Consider the following 20,314-nt stretch of genomic DNA (forward strand, 5'->3'; position numbering starts at 1 on the left):
TATAGATTCCTTCATTCTCATATAGTTTTCCTAACAGTTTGCCTAGCACTTATTTCAACAGTGTTTGGGTTCCTACTATGTAACCAGTCAGGAAGAAGGTAATATCGCCAGGCTGTGTAATTAATGCTTTAGCTCACTCTACAATGCTGGCTGCCAGGAGTCCCTCACCCACCATGAGAGGTGGCATAAAACATACCAAATGGCCATTCAATATAGTTCTTTGTTCTCAAGGAATTTCTAGTTGTGCATAAGTTCCAAAAGTCACATAAATTATTTCCTCATCAGGGGCACCTAGGTGGCTCAGTTGGTTAAGCGTCCGACTTCAGCTCAGGTCATAATCTTCTGGTTCTTGAGTTCGAGCCCCGCATCGGTGTCTCTTCTGTCGGGACCGAGCCCACTTTGGATCCTCTGTCCCACTCTCTCTGCCCCTCCCCTGAATGTGTGCTCTCTCTCTCTCTGTCTCTCTCAAAGTAAATATAAATAAACTTAAAAAAAATTTCCTCATCAAATGAGATCACCAACAAATTACCTAGGTGGACCTTAGGTGCTTGCCCCCTGCAGAAAAGCTATCTCTAAAACCTTGACTTCGAGAGATTTTTTAAGTGACCATATGAAGAATACTCCTGCATTTGTTTCCTCATTTTTGTTAAAGGCATTCTCTATTATTTTGTTCCATATACCCCTCACAAAACTTAACGCTAGGAAGAAAAAAAACACACATTTTCTCTCCTGGAGACTTAGTATAATTATTTCCAGTAGAGAGTAAAAATTCTATAATTCAGTGTATAAATTGTCAGAGCTAACACCTGTAGGATTTACATACCTGCTTCTTTCATTGTTTGGTTTTCTGTTTCTTCTTTTACAGCCTTATCTAATGAATGCCTTTTACTCTAAACTGACTTAAATCTCATTTTGGAAGGATATGGCATTAAAAACTAAAATAAAAATGATGGAACAACTTACAAGTGTCTGTAAGAATACTCATTTGACTATAATCGGTTGCCTGCATTTGTAGTCAGCTGTGCTTTGAGCACATTACGAGCTAACACCGTCAGGGTCTTAAAGTGTAAAGCAGGGGTGCTCTTCTGGCTTTCCCACCTCTCCGCCATCCCCCAAATACTGTCATGGTAATGAAAACATCATTCTCTATTAGTGGTTGGTAAGAAAATGTGTGTCATTGCTGAATATCATTAGGTGTTTAAGTGGCTACTGTCTGTAATCATTCATACTATCGTTTCAGTTTGTGTGGCGTTTTCCCCTCCCATAATTGCTTCAAGGCTTTCACAGAAAGCTATGGTCACCAGTATTCATTTCTTCCTCAGTGGGGAGTCTGAAAGGGGAAGATCAAGCTACAGAGTAGTCTTGGGAGGATTTGCTTTGTCATTGGATGAGACTTAAGTCTGAAGGGCAATCCTAAAGAAATAGGCTAGCAAAACAACTTTAAACCTAGGAAAGGAAGGTTAACGTGTGTTACACCAGTTTTCTGGTATGCAGCTGAGTGTGTATCAGTTAAATGTTAAAAAATTAACATTTCAAACGTGGTTATCAGAGCATGTATATTAATGCCAAAGATCTAAGTTTACATGGTTTTGTTTTGTTTTAGTCTTAATTACTAATTACTTCGTTACTTTCTATATATACGATCATGAAGCATAAGCTTTTAGTTCTTCTGCTTTGTTTTTGGTACGCAAATTTGTTTTGCTTTAATTATGTGAAGCAGAATTCTAGAAAACAACTAATATTCTTCATTAATGGTAAATGCGGTCATTAAATGCATAGTTTTTATGCAATAAGAGCCTGTCCCAAAGAGAGTTACCTCCTTTTTTATTCATAGTATGTTGGAGTTCCTATGTTTTCCATGATTTATTGTCCGGAACTCATCAGATTAAGTTTTAGCAAATTTGGTAATTTGAAATAATCTATAAGTACAATAGTATTGGAGATACACAATTTTTTTTTGCTAAACTACCATGACTAAATATACCAGACTAGATGATTCCCAAACTGAAATGTTTAGCTTCTTACCAGTTTAAGCATTTCAGCGCTGTATTTTTGAAGTGTTACTTGTATAATTCTACCCGATTTATCAGTGAAATAATTTTTCGCAAGTTTCTTGACTTTACAAATTTTGGGAATCTCAAATCTCAGGCTGGGAGGAGAAGTTTTCCCGTTTTATAGTTGATCGTTCGCTTATTCACTTATCAAAAAATGTGAAGCACCTACTATGCACTTTGTAGTTGCAGGGGACATTAAGATAGATGGGAAACGGGTGCTACCCTTAAGGAGCATATGTTATCACAGGGAGAAGAAACCTCTCTATGCACAATTACGAGATAGTAGGTCATAATGCCGTAAAGAAGCATGTGCAAGGCACGGCATTTACCCAAAGGCAGGAGTAATCTACGAAGTAGGTGCCTTGGTCCGGGGTCTCTTCTCTGATTTCTATGGTGTTTCTTTCATCCTTCCTACCAGTGGCCAGAATTAGGCAAGAAGGAGGTTAGAAGAGAGAATCAGCAGCACCAAGGGGTGCTCAGGGCAAAAGTTCCCTAACTTGGAGCCGAGGGTGTCTGAGCCTCTTGAGGTGATACCTGATGTGGAAAGAAGGTCACCTCTTCCTTATAAATCTCCTTTAGAAGGGATGTTAGTGATACATGTACTCGCTCCTGCTCTTAAACTTCCTAGGCTTCAGGGGACTGCATCTGGGTGGTGGTTGTTGTTTTTTAAACCATGAGGAATCAAGTTTTATGTTGGGTGCAGGGGTGTGTGTGTGTGTGTGTGTGTGTGTGTGTGTGTGTGTAGAGAGAGAGAAAGAGAGAATGAGAGAGAGAGTGTGTGTTTCACTATTCTCCAAAGTATGAACTCATTTTATTGATCTTTTTGTAAACTAGATGCTTTCCGATGCGGCACCTGGAAAACTGAGAATTGTCCATGGTGATGTGTTGACATATAAGATAGAAAGGGCTTTTCCAGAAAGTCTTAAAAGACGGTGGGAAGATGGTAAGTGATTTGGGGTTGGTTTTCTTATTTTCTTTTATAATTATTTATAGTACAAATATTTAATGCTATTATACATTACAAACATTACACATTTATATTAAATATTATAAAAACAGAATTGAATACATAGTGTGCATTATAATTTTTTCTGCTTTTCTACTCTTTTCCAAAATGATAAATCTAATTACTTTTTCTTCTATTTTATTTGTCTTCTATTTTTCAAATGTTTAGGGTTCTCCTCAAATAGGCTTGCTATTTTTATGACACCATGTGATGATGGGATAAACTAGGAAGTGTTACTTTTTCCAAATGGTGAAAAAAAGAAGTGTTTTAGTAAACGAAGCCACACCCAGTTACCAGCGTCTCGCATTCCGTGGCCAGCCAAGGGTCTTCATTTTTTAGACAGTCGGGTCCCTGCTGTGTACCAACTCTTTGGAATCCGGAGATAGATGGCGTGTGTTACTTGCCTAGAAAGCCCTTGAGAACACGTACTGCTGGCGTGACTGCTTCCGTGTGTGTGGCCGCAGCACCAGAGAGGTGGCTACTGCCTGCCTCGGCCTTCCGGCTCTCCTCTCAGCACACTGCCTTCAGGTCTCCGGTCCAGCCCCAGTCACACCGGAGTCAAGTGACCTCCTGATTTCCTCTCTCAAACCTTATCTGACGGAGTTCTCAGGCATTCATTTGAGTGTTACCTGCTCTTCCGGATGTTTTCTCTGCTCGTGTCTTCCCTGACACCAGGTCCTCCCGTTTTCCCTTTTACATTGTATGACTTTCTCTAGCTGTTCCTTGCAGGTGGTTCTTTTTCCAGCTACCTCTTAGATGTTGTTCCTGAGATCTTTCTTCTTGAGCACCTGCTCTTGTGCTCCAGATTTGCCGGAATTGCTCTGCTCCTGTGGTTACACTTACCACCTGTGTGCTGCAGACACTTCTGTCTATGCAGCCTGTACCCCCTTCCTGGGCATCTGATCTTCTGACAGCTTCACCTGGGTGCCCCATAGGCACTTTGACCTCCTCACGTCCGGATCAAATTACCTTTTCCCTCAAATCCGGTCTCTTTCATAGTTTTCCTAAGCTGGGAAACCTGAAGACTTTGAACACTAATTAAGGTAGAATGTTTTTCTTAATAATTCAAAGCTGACGATGAGGAAACATTGCTTTTGAAGAATAAATGGACTGAAAAATAGGTAGCCGTGTCGTTTCATGTATTTTTGTTTGACGCTGTTAGTACCCAGTTTGACTTTTATTCTTAACCAAAATAGCATTCAGAATACTTTGATGAAATCGTTACAAGTTATTTTTTCCTCCTGCTAACCAGATCCTCCAAATGTACATATTATTGGAAATCTGCCTTTTAGCGTATCAACTCCACTGATTATCAAGTGGCTTGAAAATGTTTCTTGTAAAGATGGACCTTTTGTTTATGGCAGAACCCAGATGACATTGACTTTTCAAAAGGAAGTGGCAGAGGTAAGTTCTGACCGTGTTTTTTTTTTTGGGTTTTTTTTTTTTTGGTTTTTTTGGTTTTTTTTGGTTTTTTTTTTTTTTGGCTCTTCGAATTCCAAAACAAAGTAATACTGCATTTTTGTGACAGACTATGTTTTCTAAGTTAATGCTCCATTACACATACACACCAACACCAGCTCAACCAAAAGTTAAGCATGTCATGATGATGACGGGTGTTACTGCTGTGAGCTCTCCGTGGAGAACACGAGTGCTGTGCTGCCAGCCAGGAAGGCCGTGTCGTACATACAAGGACACAGTAGGGCCATAGAACAGTGAGAGACGTGATCTGTGGGCTGCTGCTGATACAATAATACATAGGGATTGGCCTGTGATCGGTTAAAGTTGATACATTGAACTTCATGAGATGGTGCAGAATGCGGTAATCAGTCGGTTTGGAGAAAGGGAAGGAGGTTGGTGTCTGATTATGCAGTACATAGACTTTCACTTAATCCCCTACTTCTGCTGGGCCTGCTATGCCTGCATTCCCATGGCAGGAGTGTTCCCAGGTCACTCTCTAGAAAATAATCCTACGGGGTAATAAGCAAGGGAAGGTTTTGTGCTGCAGAGGTTTAATGAGGGGATCTGCAGACTATAAGTGTTTTTTTTTTTTAATTTTTTTTAAAATTTTTTTTTTCAACGTTTTTATTTATTTTTGGGACAGAGAGAGACAGAGCATGAACGGGGGAGGGACAGAGAGAGAGGGAGACACAGAATCGGAAACAGGCTCCAGGCTCTGAGCCCTCAGCCCAGAGCCTGACGCGGGGCTCGAACTCACGGACCGCGAGATCGTGACCTGGCTGAAGTCGGACGCTCAACCGACTGCGCCACCCAGGCGCCCCTGATTTTTTATTATGACTTACAAATACAGAAGAGTATGTGATGGATTTGTATGGCTTAATAAAAAGAACACCTGAATCCCCCCCACTCAACTCAATAGTTAAATTCCCAACATCGTTGACACCCTCTTGTATGCCTTATTCTGATTGTATCTCTGGTTTTCCACCTGCTACCAAAGTAATCAGTACCATGAATTTGGAACTTATTATTCCCTGTTTAGTTTGTCACATAGATTCTTATCTGTATAATTAATATACTTTAGTTTTCTCCATTTTTGAACTTACGCAAATGGATTCATGCACTATGTACTTCTTTTCTCCTCATTCACTTATGCTGCTCATAGCTGTAGTTTATTTGTGTAGTTATACACTACCCACTCTTTGACTAAGTCATAATTTATCTGCCCATTCTCCTGTTTTGGAATCCTGTTCCAGTGTTTTTACGAACAAAGCTGTCATGGAGATTCTTCTATTTATGTCAGCTGGAGCACATAAGCAAGCTTTCCCTAGAGAATATATCCAGAAGTGGCCATGCTGGATCTTAAGTTCCCCCAATCTTCACTTTGGCTAAATAATGCTAATTTGCTTTCTGAAGTCATCATGCCTGTTTATATTCCCACCAACTGTGTGTGTGAGTTCATTTTGCTTCATATCCTTGCCAGTACTTGATATTGCCAGACTTGTACTTTTTGTTAATCAGAGCTGAATGGTGTGTTTTGTGGTTTTATTTTGTCTTTTGCTAAATTTTTAATCAAATTGAGCGCCAGGGTCACCTGGGTGTCTCAGTCGGTTAAGTGTCCAACTCTTGATATTGGCTCAGGTCATGATCTCATGGTCAAGATCAAGCCGTGTGCTCAGTGCAGAGCCTGCTTGGGGTTCTCTCTCTCTCCCTCTCCTGCTGTCCCTCCCTCACTTTTGCACATGCGTTGTCTCTCTCTCTCTCTCTCTCTCCCTCCCTCCCTCCCTCCCTCTCTCCCTCCCTCTCTCTGTCTCTCTCTCTCTCAGAATGAACTTTTTTAAAAAACTAAGCACCATTTTGCATGTTTATGGACCTTTGAGATAGCGTCTTTTTTGTGAAGTACTTGCCCTTTGCTTATTTTTCTGTTGGATTGCTTGGTCTTATTCTCCTATATTTGGAGGAGTTCAAACATGGTCTTCGTACTAGTCTTTTATTAAGTGTGTCACAAATTTCTTCTCCTCCTCTTTGGCATGTTATGGTCTTTACGGTATCCTTTAAAGACCAGATGCTTTTAATTGTAAATTTATGGTTAGTGCTTTTGTGTCTTATTGAAGAACTCTTTATATCTTGATATCATGAAGATATTCTGTGTTATCTTCTAGAAGCTTTTATTGTTTTACTTTTCACATTTATATCTGTAATCCACTTGGGATTGATTTTTGTGTATGGTGAAAATAGAAGCCACTTTTCCTGTTTTTCATACATGACCCCAGTGAACTTAGCACTTCTTCACTAACCTCTACCAACACCTCTGACATAATGACAAAGCCTCTATCGCACTGGTCTGATTAGAGACCCCAAGAAGAACGATTGTATGAATCTAGGAGACAGAAGGCCCAGTGTTATAGAAGACAGAGCGTGGAATCCTCAGAAGAACATTCAGTTCACCTCAGAGTAGCACAAAGAATTTGATAAGACACCTATCATGTTTGCATATACTGAAAGAATAGGTAAGTTGGGGAGTGTGGGATTGAATTAGTGATAAATAGAAAATCAAATACAGGAAGGATTGAAGCAAACAAAATATATCACTGTTAGAAAGACAAGTAAAAATGTTATTGGAAATATATAATTATTTATTCTGGAAACTGAAGGGAAAAAGAGGGACCTGTATAAAAAAAATCACAGAACTTTACTGAGAGTCTCAGAAGATCACTGAGCTAAATCAAGAGAAATAGAACCCTGGAAGAAAAAAAAAATGAGTATTATAAAGCTGCTTCATTTTTCCAAATTATGTTTTTTCAGTAACATCTTGAAATGTAGTGAGTGAAGTCCCAGGGATCATCTTGAGTGGACCTGCAAGAATGGAAAAGAAATTTTGAAAAAAAGAAGAGTGATGAGAGAAGCCTTTCCTATCAAATGTTAAAATGTGTTGTAAACTCTAATAACTGAAGCACTGTGACTCATTATGAGACGGAGTGATGGCTACCTTAGAAGGCACAGAATCAGGGGTGCCTGGCTGGCTCAGTTGGTTGAATGTCTGACTTTGGCTCAGGTTATGATCTCTCTGTCCGTGGGTTCAAGCCCCGCATTGGGCTCTGTGCTGATAGCTCAGAGCCTGGAGCCTGCTTCCAGTTCTGTGTCTGTCTGTCTCTCAAAGATAAAAAAACATTAAGAAAATTAAAAAAAAAAAAAAAAGCCAGAATCAGACAACTTCCTATTTGATAACGATTGTATCCTGTGTCAGCAAAGGAAAAAAAAAGATTATTTAGTGAATGGTTGGATATTGAAGCAATTTAATAATTCACCGTACGTAATAAAAAAAATAATTCACACATAAAAATTCCAGTTCCTAGAGCCCACCGGCCACCCTGCTGCCACTGTCCCTGTGGCGCCTTAACAAAGGCACCATCTCAAAGCACGAGCAGTCCTAAAGGTGCCTGGAGAAGTCGGGGGTATGGACACACTGACCAGGGTATTGATAGCCTTCTATGAAGAACCGGAGAAACCTAATAGTGCTGTGCGTTTTTAATACATTTTTTTTAACGTTTATTTATTTTTGAGACAGAGACAGAGCATGAACAGGGGAGGGGCAGAGAGCGAGGGAGACACAGAATCTGAAACAGGCTCCAGGCTCTGAGCGGTCAGCACAGAGCCCGATGCGGGGCTCGAACTCACGGACCGTGAGATCATGACCTGAGCCGAAGTCGGATGCTTAACCGATCAAGCCACCCAGGCGCCCCGTGCTGTGCGTTTTTAAAGCATCACTTAGGAGCTGCTGCCCCTAGAAAATCCAGAAATAGAGCTGCCTCACCTAGAATCGACAGAAATGAAAGAGAAATATGAAGCTATTGTAGAAGAAAATAAAGAACAAAAACAAAGCTTGCTCTGTATGCACCACCTCAGAAGTGTGCTGAATAGGATTCTTCTCAGTTGAAAAGACACTGAAAAAATGGTGCTGACTTGAATAGTTTGTATAGTATGTAATATTTTGCAGAACAGCTTCCGTAGAACTCTTGATACGTTGAATTCACCTGTATCACACTTTAACTGTCACAAACACATATACTTTGAAACACCAACAATATAAAAAAAAAGTTTTCAGTTACTGTATCTTCAGATTCACTACTCTGTTGTGCAGTGGCTAATCTGTTGTTAATTTTAGTCAGTTTTCATTTTGGATATTGTAGTTTTACTTCTAGAAGTTCCATTTGGGTCTTGTATTTTCCCTTACTTCATTATGTTCATGCTTTCCTTGGCATCTTTACATATGTATAATATTTATAATAGCTGTTGTAAGACCTTTGCTTATTAATTTCACTACCTCTGTCATTTCTGTATCATTTTACCATTTGCTTTTTTTCCCCTCCCTCTTTCTATGGGTCCTACTTTTCTGCTTCTTTGCAAGCCTGGCAATTTTTATTATTTTTAATATTTATTTAATTTTGAGAGAGAGCACACAAGCAGAAGAGGAGCAGAGAGAGAGAGAGAGAGAGGGACATGCAGATTTCAAAGCAGGCTTCAGGCTCTGAGCTGTCAGCACTGAGCCTGATGTAGAGCTCAAACTCTCGAACCCATGAGATCGTGACGTGAGCTGAAGTCGGATGCTTAACCGACTGAGCCACCCAGTCGCCCCACAAGCCTGGTAATTTTTGGTGAGATGCTAGATATTGTGAGGTTTTGTTTTGTTTAATCTTGTGGAGGGCTGGATTTTGTTGTATTGGCCTGAGTGGTGGGTTTTGTTCTGGCACAAAGATGAGTCACGTGCATATTGGTTTGGAGCTTGCTTTTAAGCTTATGACAAGTCTATAGCAGCCTTTAATCTGAGGCTAATTAAAGTCACACTATTAAGTCCCAACCTTTCTGAGGAATCCACCCAGTACCCCGTGTATTTCAAGGGCTCTTTACTTGGCTGTTGGGTGTACAGACTATCTCTAGCCCTGTGTGACCTCCATTTGTCCCACTTTCTGATGCTACTTTCTCCAGCCTCCCAACCTCATGCACTTCTAGATCGATGCTCTGTCAGAGACTTGAAGGGATCCCTTTGCATATCTCAGGAGCACCCTCCCCTTTCCTGTCTCCCATGCCCCCTGTCTGTCTTTGTCTCTCTCTCTCTCTTTGTGTGTGTGTGTGTGTGTGTGTGTGTGTGTGTGTGTGTGTGTGTGTGTTTCCGTATCCAGTAGTGTGCCTCACAAGTTCTGGCTGCCTTGGCCTCCCAGAGCCTGGCGTCTGTCTCCTCTCGTCAGACAGACCACTGGGCTCTGTTTCTACTCCTGCTTGTGCTGCTGCCTGAGTATGGCTTCCAGGCTGTTAGCTGCTCAGTTGTAAGGCTCACCTCTCACCTTCTTTCTCCGGTGTCTGTGCTCATAGTCCCGTAATGCTGTTGTTTAGTTTATGCAAAGTGTCGTTTCATACATTTTATTCAGCTTCATACTTGTTTTTTTGTAGACAACTTTTTAATATCAGAATTCCCCTGAGAGAATTATATACATATGTGAGAATTACACACACACACAAAACACATAAATATATAAAATGTAGTCACATTAGTTCTGTTCTTTAGATGCCTTCTTCTGCATTTACACATGTGTAAGAATTCTGTTCCTTAGATCTCTCCCTCTCTCTTTACCCATGTTCCACTTGAGAATAGTGGTTCTCTGTGGAGACGATTTTGCCCCCAGCCCCCCATTCAGGGACATTTGGCAGTATCTGGAGACATTTTTTTTTGTAGTGCGTGACTTACTCAAATGTGGTACGTTTACACTGTTGGGCAACCACTGCCTCTGTCTAGTTCCATAAAATATTTAATGCATACCTTTTGAAAGCTATATGAAAGCAAAGATTACTTGAGTGATTCAGAAGAAATTTCTGTCATTTAACTCACTAGGCAATTTATTGAGTTTTACAGTTGTAAATTTTTAATTATATGAATATTTTTCACTTTGCTTTTAATTTGCCTATATACTACTGATAATAATATCGGCTCTTACTTATGGAATGTCTGCTATGGAATGGATGCCACTTTAGGTACATTTTCTTATGTAAGCCTCAAAGCAAGCTAATGAAATAGTATTTTTTAATTGACATTGACACACAAAGTTAGTTTCGGGTGTACAATGTAGGGATTCAGCAACTGTGCACGTTGTGCTGTGTTTGCCCCAAGAGTAGCTGCCATCTGTCAGCACACAAGGTATTACACCACCGACTGTATTCCCTGTGCTGAACCTTTCATCCTTGCGACTTACTAACTTTTGATAGGAAAGGATACTGAAGCTCAGAGATTTTAATTAGCTTCTTCAAGACCACACAGCTACCAAGTAGCAGAGCTGGGACTTAGGCCAAGCTAGTCCGGCTCCCAAAACTTGATCTTCTAATCACAACAGAATAATATTCACGTGGACACAGATTCAGTATCTATGACATGTATAAATTATGAGGAAAGTTAAACTGAGCAAGCAGAATTCTGGGTACATGTAAACTCAAAATTAAATGCTTAAAAACAAGTGATGAGAAGCAGCTAACAAAACACCAGAAATCTTCACAGAACTATTCAAAATTAAGGAATTTAAAACTGAATTAAGGAGCTTTTGCTGGAAGATTTTCATATAATTTCAGAGACTTTTATTTAATTATTGACCTGTCAGAATCTTAAAATCATGATTTATAACCATTACCTTCTTTCTCTTCCATCACTGATTACTCCCTCTTTACTGGATTACTACGATCAAAAAGGAAACCTGCTCTAATGTCATCTGTTTTACAAAACAAAACAACTCTGTCTCTCTCTGTCTCAGAAACAAGTAAACATTAAAAAAAATTTTTTTTTTTAAAAAAAGGCGCCTGGATGGCTCAGTCAGTTGAGCGACTGACTTCGGCTCAGGTCATGGTTTGTGAGTTCAAGCCCCGGCTCAGGCTGTGTGCTGACAGCTCAGAGCCTGGAGCCTGCTTCAGATTCTGTGTCTCCCTCTCTCTCTTTGCCTTCCCCTGCTCACACTCTGACTCTCTCTGTCTCAGAAATAAATAAACATGAAAAAAAAAATTTTTTTTAAACAAAACAAAATGGGAGCCTGGGTGGCTCAGTCGGTTCAGCATCCAACTCTTGAGTTCAGCTCAGATCATGATCTCCTGGTTTGTGGGATCGAGCCCCACGTCAGGCTCTGTAGGGCCTGCATCGGATTCTCTCCCTCCCTCTTTCTCACTGTCCTTCCCCCGCATGTGCCTTCCAGAGCTGGCTCTTGCACGCTAGCGTTCTCTCTCTCTCTCTCTCTCTCTCTCTCTCTCTCTCTCTCTCTCTCTCACAAATAAATAAACAAACTTTAAAAGACAAAACAATCTCCCTTGACCCCACCTCATGCCTTCTGGCTATCTATAACAACCTAAACGAACACTGTAGTCTATTTAACTTGATGGTTGCTTAAGTTCGAACCCATTCTAGAAGCATTACAATTTTATCCTTCCTGCCCATGTTTTATGTATTTGATGTCCTATTTTATGTCTTTTTATGTTGTGTATTCCTAATTATCATAGGTATGGTTGATTTGACTACTTTTGTCTGAACCTTCATACTAGCTTTTATGAGGGGTTCATTTACTACCTTTAATGTATAATACTGTTACCAGTGAATTTTTTTCTTTTGTGATTTTCATCCAGTTATGGCATTTTCTGTTTTGCTTAAAGAAATCCCTTAAACGTTTCTTGCAAGGGCTGGTTTAGTGGTGATGAACTTCTTTAACTTTTGTTTGTCTGGGAAACTATCTCACCTTTAATTCTGAATGATAATATTTCTTGCTGGGTAGAGTGTTCTTGGTGGTAGGTTTTTTTCTTTCAGCACTTTGAATATATCATGTGTTCTGGCCTTCAGATTTTCTGCTGAAAAATCAGCTCTTATAGATATTTCCTTTTATATAACCAGTTGCTTTTCTCTTGCTGCTTTTAAGACTCCTTCTTTGTCTTTAATTTTTGAGATTTTAATGGTTATCTGTCTCCATATGGACCTCTTTGGGTTCATCTTGTTTAGGGTGTCTCTGCTTCCTGGATGTAGATCTGTGTTTTCTTTTCCTTGTTAGGTAGCTTTTCCGTTATTTCCTAAAATTAAGTTTTCTGGTCCTTTCTCTCTTCTTTCTGTGTGACTCCTTATAAGATGGGTGTTGTGTGCCCAATGTTGTCCCAGAGGTCCCTTAACCCATCCTGATTTTTTTCATTCTTTTTTTCTTTTTGCCATTCAACCTGAATGATTTCTACTGCCCTATCCTCCAGATCACTGATCTGTTCTTTTGCGTCCCCTGATTTGCTCTCGACTCCCTCTGTTGTGTTTTCCCTTGCAGTTATTGTATTCTCCAGCTGTAACTGGCTCTTTTTTATGTTTTCTATCTCTTTAAGTCCTTGCTGAGTTGATCCACTCCCTCTGAGTTTGGTGAACATCTTTATAACCATCACTTTGAACTCTTTATTAGGTAGATTGCTTATCTCTTTTTGTTTAGTTCTTTTTCAGGCTTTGTCCTGTTTTGTTTGGAACCTTTTCTACTGTCTGCTCATGTTATCTAACTCTGTATTTGTTTCTATATACTAGGTAGGTCAGCTGGGATTCCTGTTCTTGAAGGAAGTGGCCTTATGTGGAAAGTGTGCCGTGGGTCACCAGAACCAGGTGCTTCAGGGGTGTCCCCTGTTGGCTGTATACACCCCTCTGTTGGCACTGGACTGTGATTGCAACAGGTACACTGGGGGGGCACAGATGCCCCACCCACTTCCCCGGCTAGAGTTGATTTTGGGGGCAACAGTCTCCCTGAGGCTCTCTGCCAGGTGTACAGGGTAGGAGTCCAGGAGCACCTGGCAGGAAGGCGGGTTCGGCAGTGCAGGTCTTCAGGGGAACACCGGGGCAGGGCAAGCGGTGCCAGAAAGGTATATGGAGAGTGTCAGACTGGTGCCCGCCAGCATCGGACACGTAGGCTGAGAGGGTAAGAAGAATAGTGCCTGCCAGCATGTCCACTCTTGGATAAAGTTCTTACACAACCCTGCCCCTTTGGCCTGCTCCCTAAAACCAGGCAATATATTTTCTGCACATATGGCCACTTTTCAAGCGGCCGCCTCTTTGCGGAGTCTCGGAGCAAGTGAGGTTATGTGTAGTCCCGTTAAGCGCGGAATCTCCATTTCCGCTAGCCTTCCAATTCTCCCAAAGCAAAGCCCAGCTGATTTTCAGAAACAGAAGTTATGGGAACTTAACTTCCTGGTGCAGATCCCCAGGGTGAGGGGTGCCTGGTGTGGGGCTGTAACCCCTCACTTCCCAGGGAGGACGTTTGCACCTGGGATATATCTTCTCTCACTCTTGGGTTTGGTTCCTGACCTGACCGTGTCTTTGTCCCTCTTTCCCTTTTTGAGGCTTTCTCTATATATTTACAGCTACCTCCGCTGTTCTCCCAGTCGTCAGGTCATTCTCAGGGAGAGTTGCTCTGTACGCAGCTGAAGCTGTGCTGTGTTCACGGGAGTGAGCTCAGGATCCTCCTGCTTTGCTGTATTCCTCACCTCTGCCCGTCTGGAGATATTTTTGGTTGTTGCAACTGGGGGGTGCTTTTGGTGTCTAGTGGGTAGAGGTTAGGGAAGCCGGTAGACATCCTTCAGTGCGCAAGATAGCCCCAACAACAGAGAATCGCTCCACATTTACCAGCCGAAAACGTCAGCAATGCCGAGGATAGGAACCTTTGCTTTAGGGTATTTAGCCATAAAATCTTTTTCTCAGCCATCTTAGAATTTTCCATCCCAAAAACGTAGGGCCCTTTTGTGTTTGTTAGGAACTGTAAGGCATCACTACTTTCCTAAGGCCCATGTCATTCCCGGCTTATGATTCTAACTCTCTTCTGTGTGTTTGAGTTGAGCATATATTAATAGTTTTCTTGTTTTCTCAGCCTTTTGATTTGTTCTTGGACTTCTATTTTCTCAGATGACATGATTATTATGGTATTTCTGTTCTTGAATAACACAATAGAGATGCAAAACACTATGTACTCTAATTCTTTTGGGGGAGAATGCAAAGGAACAGAGCTTAAGAGGTGGAGGAATATTTTCAGTGACTCAGAATGTCAGTTGTGATTATTAATAACAGTGTTGCTTTAACTTCAGCATATGCAATTATTTTTCTTTAACCAGAAAAAAAATGTTGATTTTAGTTAAATTTTAGTACGGGTATCAAGAAGAGTTTACATTGAGTATAATTTATGGAATGCTCCAGAAGCATGGTTAACACTGGTCCTCTGACCAATTTTCACATTTTGCGAGTGAAAGTCTAAACAGGACAATATATGGCGAGCAGTATTTTCTCATATACCCTCTGTTTGCTCTTGACAGTGTCATATTTGTGATTTTATATTCCACAGAGAGCACTCGTTAGGCATTCACTTTGCTTGGCTTTGTTGAGTTGTAGAGCAGAAGCGACTGAGCACAGTCCTCTTCTCTCCAGGTCTGCAGGGTCTAAAGCTAAGAATTCAGCTCACACACATTATAGAACATATAGACAGTATAAAGTTCCAGCTCATAAAATAGAATCAGACTGTGTAGCAGTAAATGAGACCTTAACAAATCTCATCTAACCTCATTTCATAGATGATGAAACTGAGGCTCAACATAAGTTAAGGTCTGGCAGAAGGTCACGGAGCTAGTTACAGGGAAAGCTGAACTTGAACCCGGGTCGTGTGTTTTCTGCTGCAGTCATGATGTTCAAGTTCTCCGTGTGACCGGACCTGTGGTCTTTCCTTTCTGGGTCCAGGATCAGCTTGGTGCTCTCCTCCCATCTTCAGGGGCCCCTGCTGCTTAATGGTCCATCCCTAGCAGGGAGGGAGGGAGTTACCTTGCCAGGAAGTATGTCGTTTTCAGTGTCCCTGATATTTGGCTGTGTAGCTTCCCAAGAATAAGCCTAATTTTTCTACTTAAAATGATTTTAGATGAATGAGGAAGAAAATAACACTGTCTTTGTGAAATCTTTGACCCCTGGTTTTTCTTAAACTGCCTCAGAAGGCTTTTAAAATCTCCAGGGTTAGAGGTTTCCTTTTACTGAAAAATTAACTGGTTTGGTTTCCCGGCCTTTTGTTGTTAAAATCTCTACCTTGTAACGGAGTTTGAACTCTAATAGCTTTACATATAACGTATCATAGAAATATTAAGTCCTGTTTGGATGACTGATTTTGACCATGTAACTCTTGTGCTAGTTTGTTGTTATTGTTGTTGTTTTTTGGGGGGGGCGGGGGTTAAAAATGTTTTTTTTATGTTTATTTAATTTTTAGAGACCGAGCAGGAGTGGGGGAGGGGCAGAGAGAGAGGGAGATAGAGAATCCAAAGCAGGCTCCAGGCTCTGAACTGTCAGCACAATGCCCGATGCGGGGCTCAAACCCACAAACTGCGAGATCATGACCTGAACAGAAGTCAGCTGCTTAAACAGCTGAGTCACACAGGTGCCCCTCTTGTGCTAGTTTTTAACGAAATTTTTGCAGAGCTTTCTGTTCTGTGGCTTGAATTTTTCCATAATGAATGTGCTGCTTTCTTCTGAGTTCAGGTGTATTATCCACAATTTTCATCTCCACAGCCTAGGTGTATTTGCTGCAAAGTTTGGATGGGTCAAGTTGAGGGGTCAGGCTTTACTGGCAGGAGTGGAGGCCTACCTAGCGCCCTGAGTGAAATATACTTAAGCATGCCTTCACGTCCAATTCGTTTACCCTCTGTGCCTCACTGGTTTGCTCTTTGGTTAAAGTGATTTTTAAAATTTTGTTGAATTCATCAGTGAGAACACCTTTGAGATATAAGGTAAAATATTGGAAAACAATCCAGCATAAATACTAATTTTCATATGCAGACTTTCTTTTTTTTTTAATGTTCATTTTTTAAGAGAGAGCGAGAGTTGGGGGGAGGGGTTGAGAGAGAGGGGTACGAAAGGATCCGAAGCGGGCTCTGCACTGACAGCAGAGAGCCCTATGTGGGGCTCGATCTCCTAAACTGTGAGGTCATGACCTGAGGTGAAGTCAGATGCTCAACTGACTGAGCCAACCAGGCACCCCTGGTTTATTTTTTTTTTTATTTTGGGATTAAGTTCACGCTAGATTTTAGTTTTACACAACTGCTTTGAATTGTGCCGGTTGTACAGTGCACTTTGAAGTTTTTACTTTCATGGCAATGGTACATTTAAGCTCCAAAAGAAATTCGTGAGGAACTAGAAATATTTTTGACCCTTTGATCCATAAGTTTATTCTTTAAATACGTGCTTCTGGTGTTTGTCTTTTTTTTTTTTTTTTGCTTGAATATCTGCATTTCTTGGTTTTACAGTTTACTAAGGAACAATTTGCTTTGTCATTTATATTGTAGCAGCCTATCACTTATCCTGAACTGGGCCTCCCAGTCACTTCAACTGTCTAAATACAGACCAGAGCCAGGTAATTTAAAAAGAGGGATGAGGTGGAGGGATGGCTTCTGAGTAACAAAACAGATGCTACGAAATCTATTACTTTCCCCACAGGAAATTTTCTGAGCATCTCAGTTTAATTTTTTTTTAACGTGCGTTTATTTTCGAGAGTGAGAGCACAAGCAGGGGAGGGGCAGAGAGAGAGGGAGACACAGCATCTGAAGCAGGTTCCCGGGTGACAGCACAGAGCTTGAGGTGGGCCTCGAACCCACGAACTGTGAGATCATGACTTGAACCAAAGTCGGATGCTTAACCGACCGAGCCACCCAGGCGCCCCGAGCATCTCAGTTTTAAAACCTACGTAAGGCAAAGCTCTTGCGAGCCAAATTATGTGGTTTTCGTGTCCAAACAGGTCAGAAGTAGCAAATAATAGGGAATTTTAGGGATCTGCACATGACGGTGAAGCAGGAAGACAAAACGCAGTGCGGTAAACACTCATTCATTTAGTGGTGTGGCACACGGCCGACGTGCTCAACTCCGCGATTAATCCAGCAGCCATTGGCGTTTGTAAGGCTGACCCTGTATCACTTAGAAGAGGCTCAGAGTATCCAGTAAACTCTAAGAACATAGAGAAGCAGGATACACTTTTTAAAAGTCAGTGTGCCTCATTTTTTTTTCATCCTCCACTCAGTTATGTCTAATCTTACAATATTGCCATATTTTTATGTCTTTTTTTTTAAGAAATAAAATGTTACAGATATGCTTAAAACCCTCTTCTGCCCCCTTTCTTTCTCTCCTGTGAGTTGTACTCAAAATTGATACTCATCATTCCCATGCATGTGTTTTGCAGATAACATATATGTTCACACACAGGAAACAATGAGGGGTAATGTTTTGAAGTTTTTATATACATGGAGTCATATTCCACATGTTTTCTGCCACTTCATTATTTTCTGCTCTATTTTGGGATCTCTGCTGGTAACACCTTCTTACTCATTTTAACTGTTACTTAGTATTCCATTGTCAAAATTACCACAGTTTGCTTATTCATTCCTGTTGACGGGCCTTTATGTTTTTTTCGCCATTTTTGACGCTATGCATGTATGATGTGGTAGGGAACATTCTTCCACGGTATTTCCTTGTGGAAGTATATGTACTGTTCTCTAGGACACGTCCTGAAGGTAGACCTAAAGGGTCATGAGGGTGTACTCAGCTTCGGCTCTCCTGTATATTTTGCCAAATTGTAATGCAGAGTGCTTGTACCTGTTCTCCCTAGCGGTAGGTGGGGGTTCCTCTGGCTCCATTATATTCACCAGTTCTAGGTTCTGCCAGGCTCTTTGTGTTGTTGTCGTTGAAATTTTGTTCATTTCGTGGATAGGAAAGCTTATCTCATTATAGCTGAAATGTGTATGCCCTTAATTTGTAATGTGGTTGAGCATAGTTCATGGTTATGGTTCATTTGGGTGTTCTTAGTGTAGTTCTTAGCATATTTTCTACTGTTTATCTTTCGGTTACTGATGTGTAGGAGTTCTCCTATGTTTTGAACACTAATCCTTTGTCAAAGGAGTTTCAAATACCTTCTCTCTGTGACTTATGTTTATAGTGTTTTTTTATTATGGAGGTTTTAAATTTTAATAGAGTAAAGGATCAGTCTCTTACGGCTTTTGCTTTTGCATCTTCAAGAAATTTTTGCCTAGCATGGAGTAATAAATACTTATAAAAATTTTAAAGTTTTGCTCTTTATTTTTTGTTAATGCACTTGGAATTTATTTTTGGTTGTGGTACGAGATGGGGAGTTACTCTTTTCTCCTGTAGATATACCTACTTCTACCAATATCACAGATTGAGTGGTCCATCCTTCTTCTATTAGTGGTTGCTGCCTTACATCTGTCACACAGCAAACATCCACATCTGCTTGGGTCTGTTTCCAAGGCCGTTGTTCTGTTGGTCTGTGCCTAGAGTAATGCCATACTTGGCCTCAATTTTGATGTCTGGTGGGGTGAGTCTGCCCCAGCCTGCCCCACGTTGATGTTCTTCAGGCGCTTTCTGGCTACCCTGGGCCCTTTGTCTTTCCATATAAAATTTCAGGGAATTTAATGTAAATTTCCTTCGAAACATCCTTTGAGATTTTGGTTGAAATTGCATTGCAATTATGAGTTAATTTAGATATACCTGGTTTTGGGGCACCTGGGTGGCTCAGTCGGTTAAGCGTCCGACTTCGGCTCAGGTCATGATCTCGCGGTTACTGAGTTCAAGCCCCGCGTTGGGCTCTGTGCTGACAGCTCAGAGCCTGGAGCCTGCTTTGGATTCTGTGTCTCCCTCTCTCTCTGCCCTTCCCCTGCTCATTCTCTGTCTCAAAAATAAATAAAACATTAAAAAAAAAATTTAGATACACCTGGTTTTAAAATTGTTTAGGTTCTTAAAAGATGAAATTCCTGGTTTTTGCAAAAACAAAAGAACACTTTCCAAGAGTTCTGAATATTCAAAGTTTTATTAGATTAAAAGATTTTTTTAATGTTTATGTTTGAGAGCGAAAGAGACAGAGTGTAAATGGGGGAGGGGCACAGAGACCCGGAGACACAGAATCTGAAGCAGACTCCGGGCTCTGAGCTGTCAGCACTGAGCCTGACATAGGGCTTGCACTCCTAGACTGTGGGATCATGACCTGAGCCGAAGTCGGCAGCTTAACCGACTGGGCCACCCAGGCGACCCTAAGTTTTATTAGATTTAAATAAAGAAAAGCACACTATTGAAAATGTTCCTTCATATATTTTGGTAATTCATAAAATTAAATAAGTCTTTTTAGTTCTTAATTATGCTTACTAATTTCTTCATTCAGCAAATATAGACTGATATTTGTTTCATATAGGACCTTCTTCTACATAATGTAACAGTGGTTTGAAAATCCCCAGCATCCAGTGATAGGGAAGTTTTCTTACTGGATTTTTGAGTGCATTATATAGGATATAATTCACATTTCCTAGGTTCGCTTCTGCTGATATTGGAGGAAAATGTTCCCCATGCTGCCTGTGTATCATGTGTCAGATAGCCTACAGTTTTAAAATTTATCTCAACACTCCATCTAGTGTCCATAGATAATAGGATGTTGGCTGCATTCTGTCTCATCAGACTGGATTAATTATTTGCTAAAAATTCCTCTTTGTCCCATAGAGACTTACAGCCAGTACAGGAAGCAAACAGCGCAGTCGCCTTTCTGTTATGGCCCAGTACCTCTGCAACGTTCAGCACATCTTGACCATTCCGGGTCGGGCTTTTGTCCCTAAACCAGAGGTGAGTTTCTGTTTATTTGTAAATCTTTGTTCATCTGAGAATGTGTCATAGGAAATTATCTCTAGGATCTGATCTTCACTTCCATGCAAACTGTACTGTTTATCTCTCCTGAATAAGAAAAATCACAAT

At 40.9% G+C, this 20,314-nt stretch overlaps 1 protein-coding gene across 1 annotated transcript in view; it reads left to right on the forward strand.

Moving 5' to 3' along the window:
• TFB1M (transcription factor B1, mitochondrial) overlaps window positions 1-20,314 on the forward strand; it is a 65,913-nt gene that overhangs the window by 15,268 nt on the left and 30,331 nt on the right. The window contains exons 3-5 of the mRNA XM_047102747.1: window positions 2,889-2,997; window positions 4,313-4,464; window positions 20,066-20,185. Of these exons, the coding sequence (XP_046958703.1) occupies window positions 2,889-2,997; window positions 4,313-4,464; window positions 20,066-20,185 (381 nt within the window). The remainder of the gene's footprint in view (window positions 1-2,888; window positions 2,998-4,312; window positions 4,465-20,065; window positions 20,186-20,314) is intronic.

This window comes from Lynx rufus, unplaced genomic scaffold, assembly GCF_022079265.1.
Source record: "Lynx rufus isolate CCGP_SWC_20201006 ecotype Redwood Valley unplaced genomic scaffold, mLynRuf1.p SCAF_6, whole genome shotgun sequence".
Classification (NCBI taxonomy): Eukaryota; Metazoa; Chordata; class Mammalia; order Carnivora; family Felidae; genus Lynx; species Lynx rufus.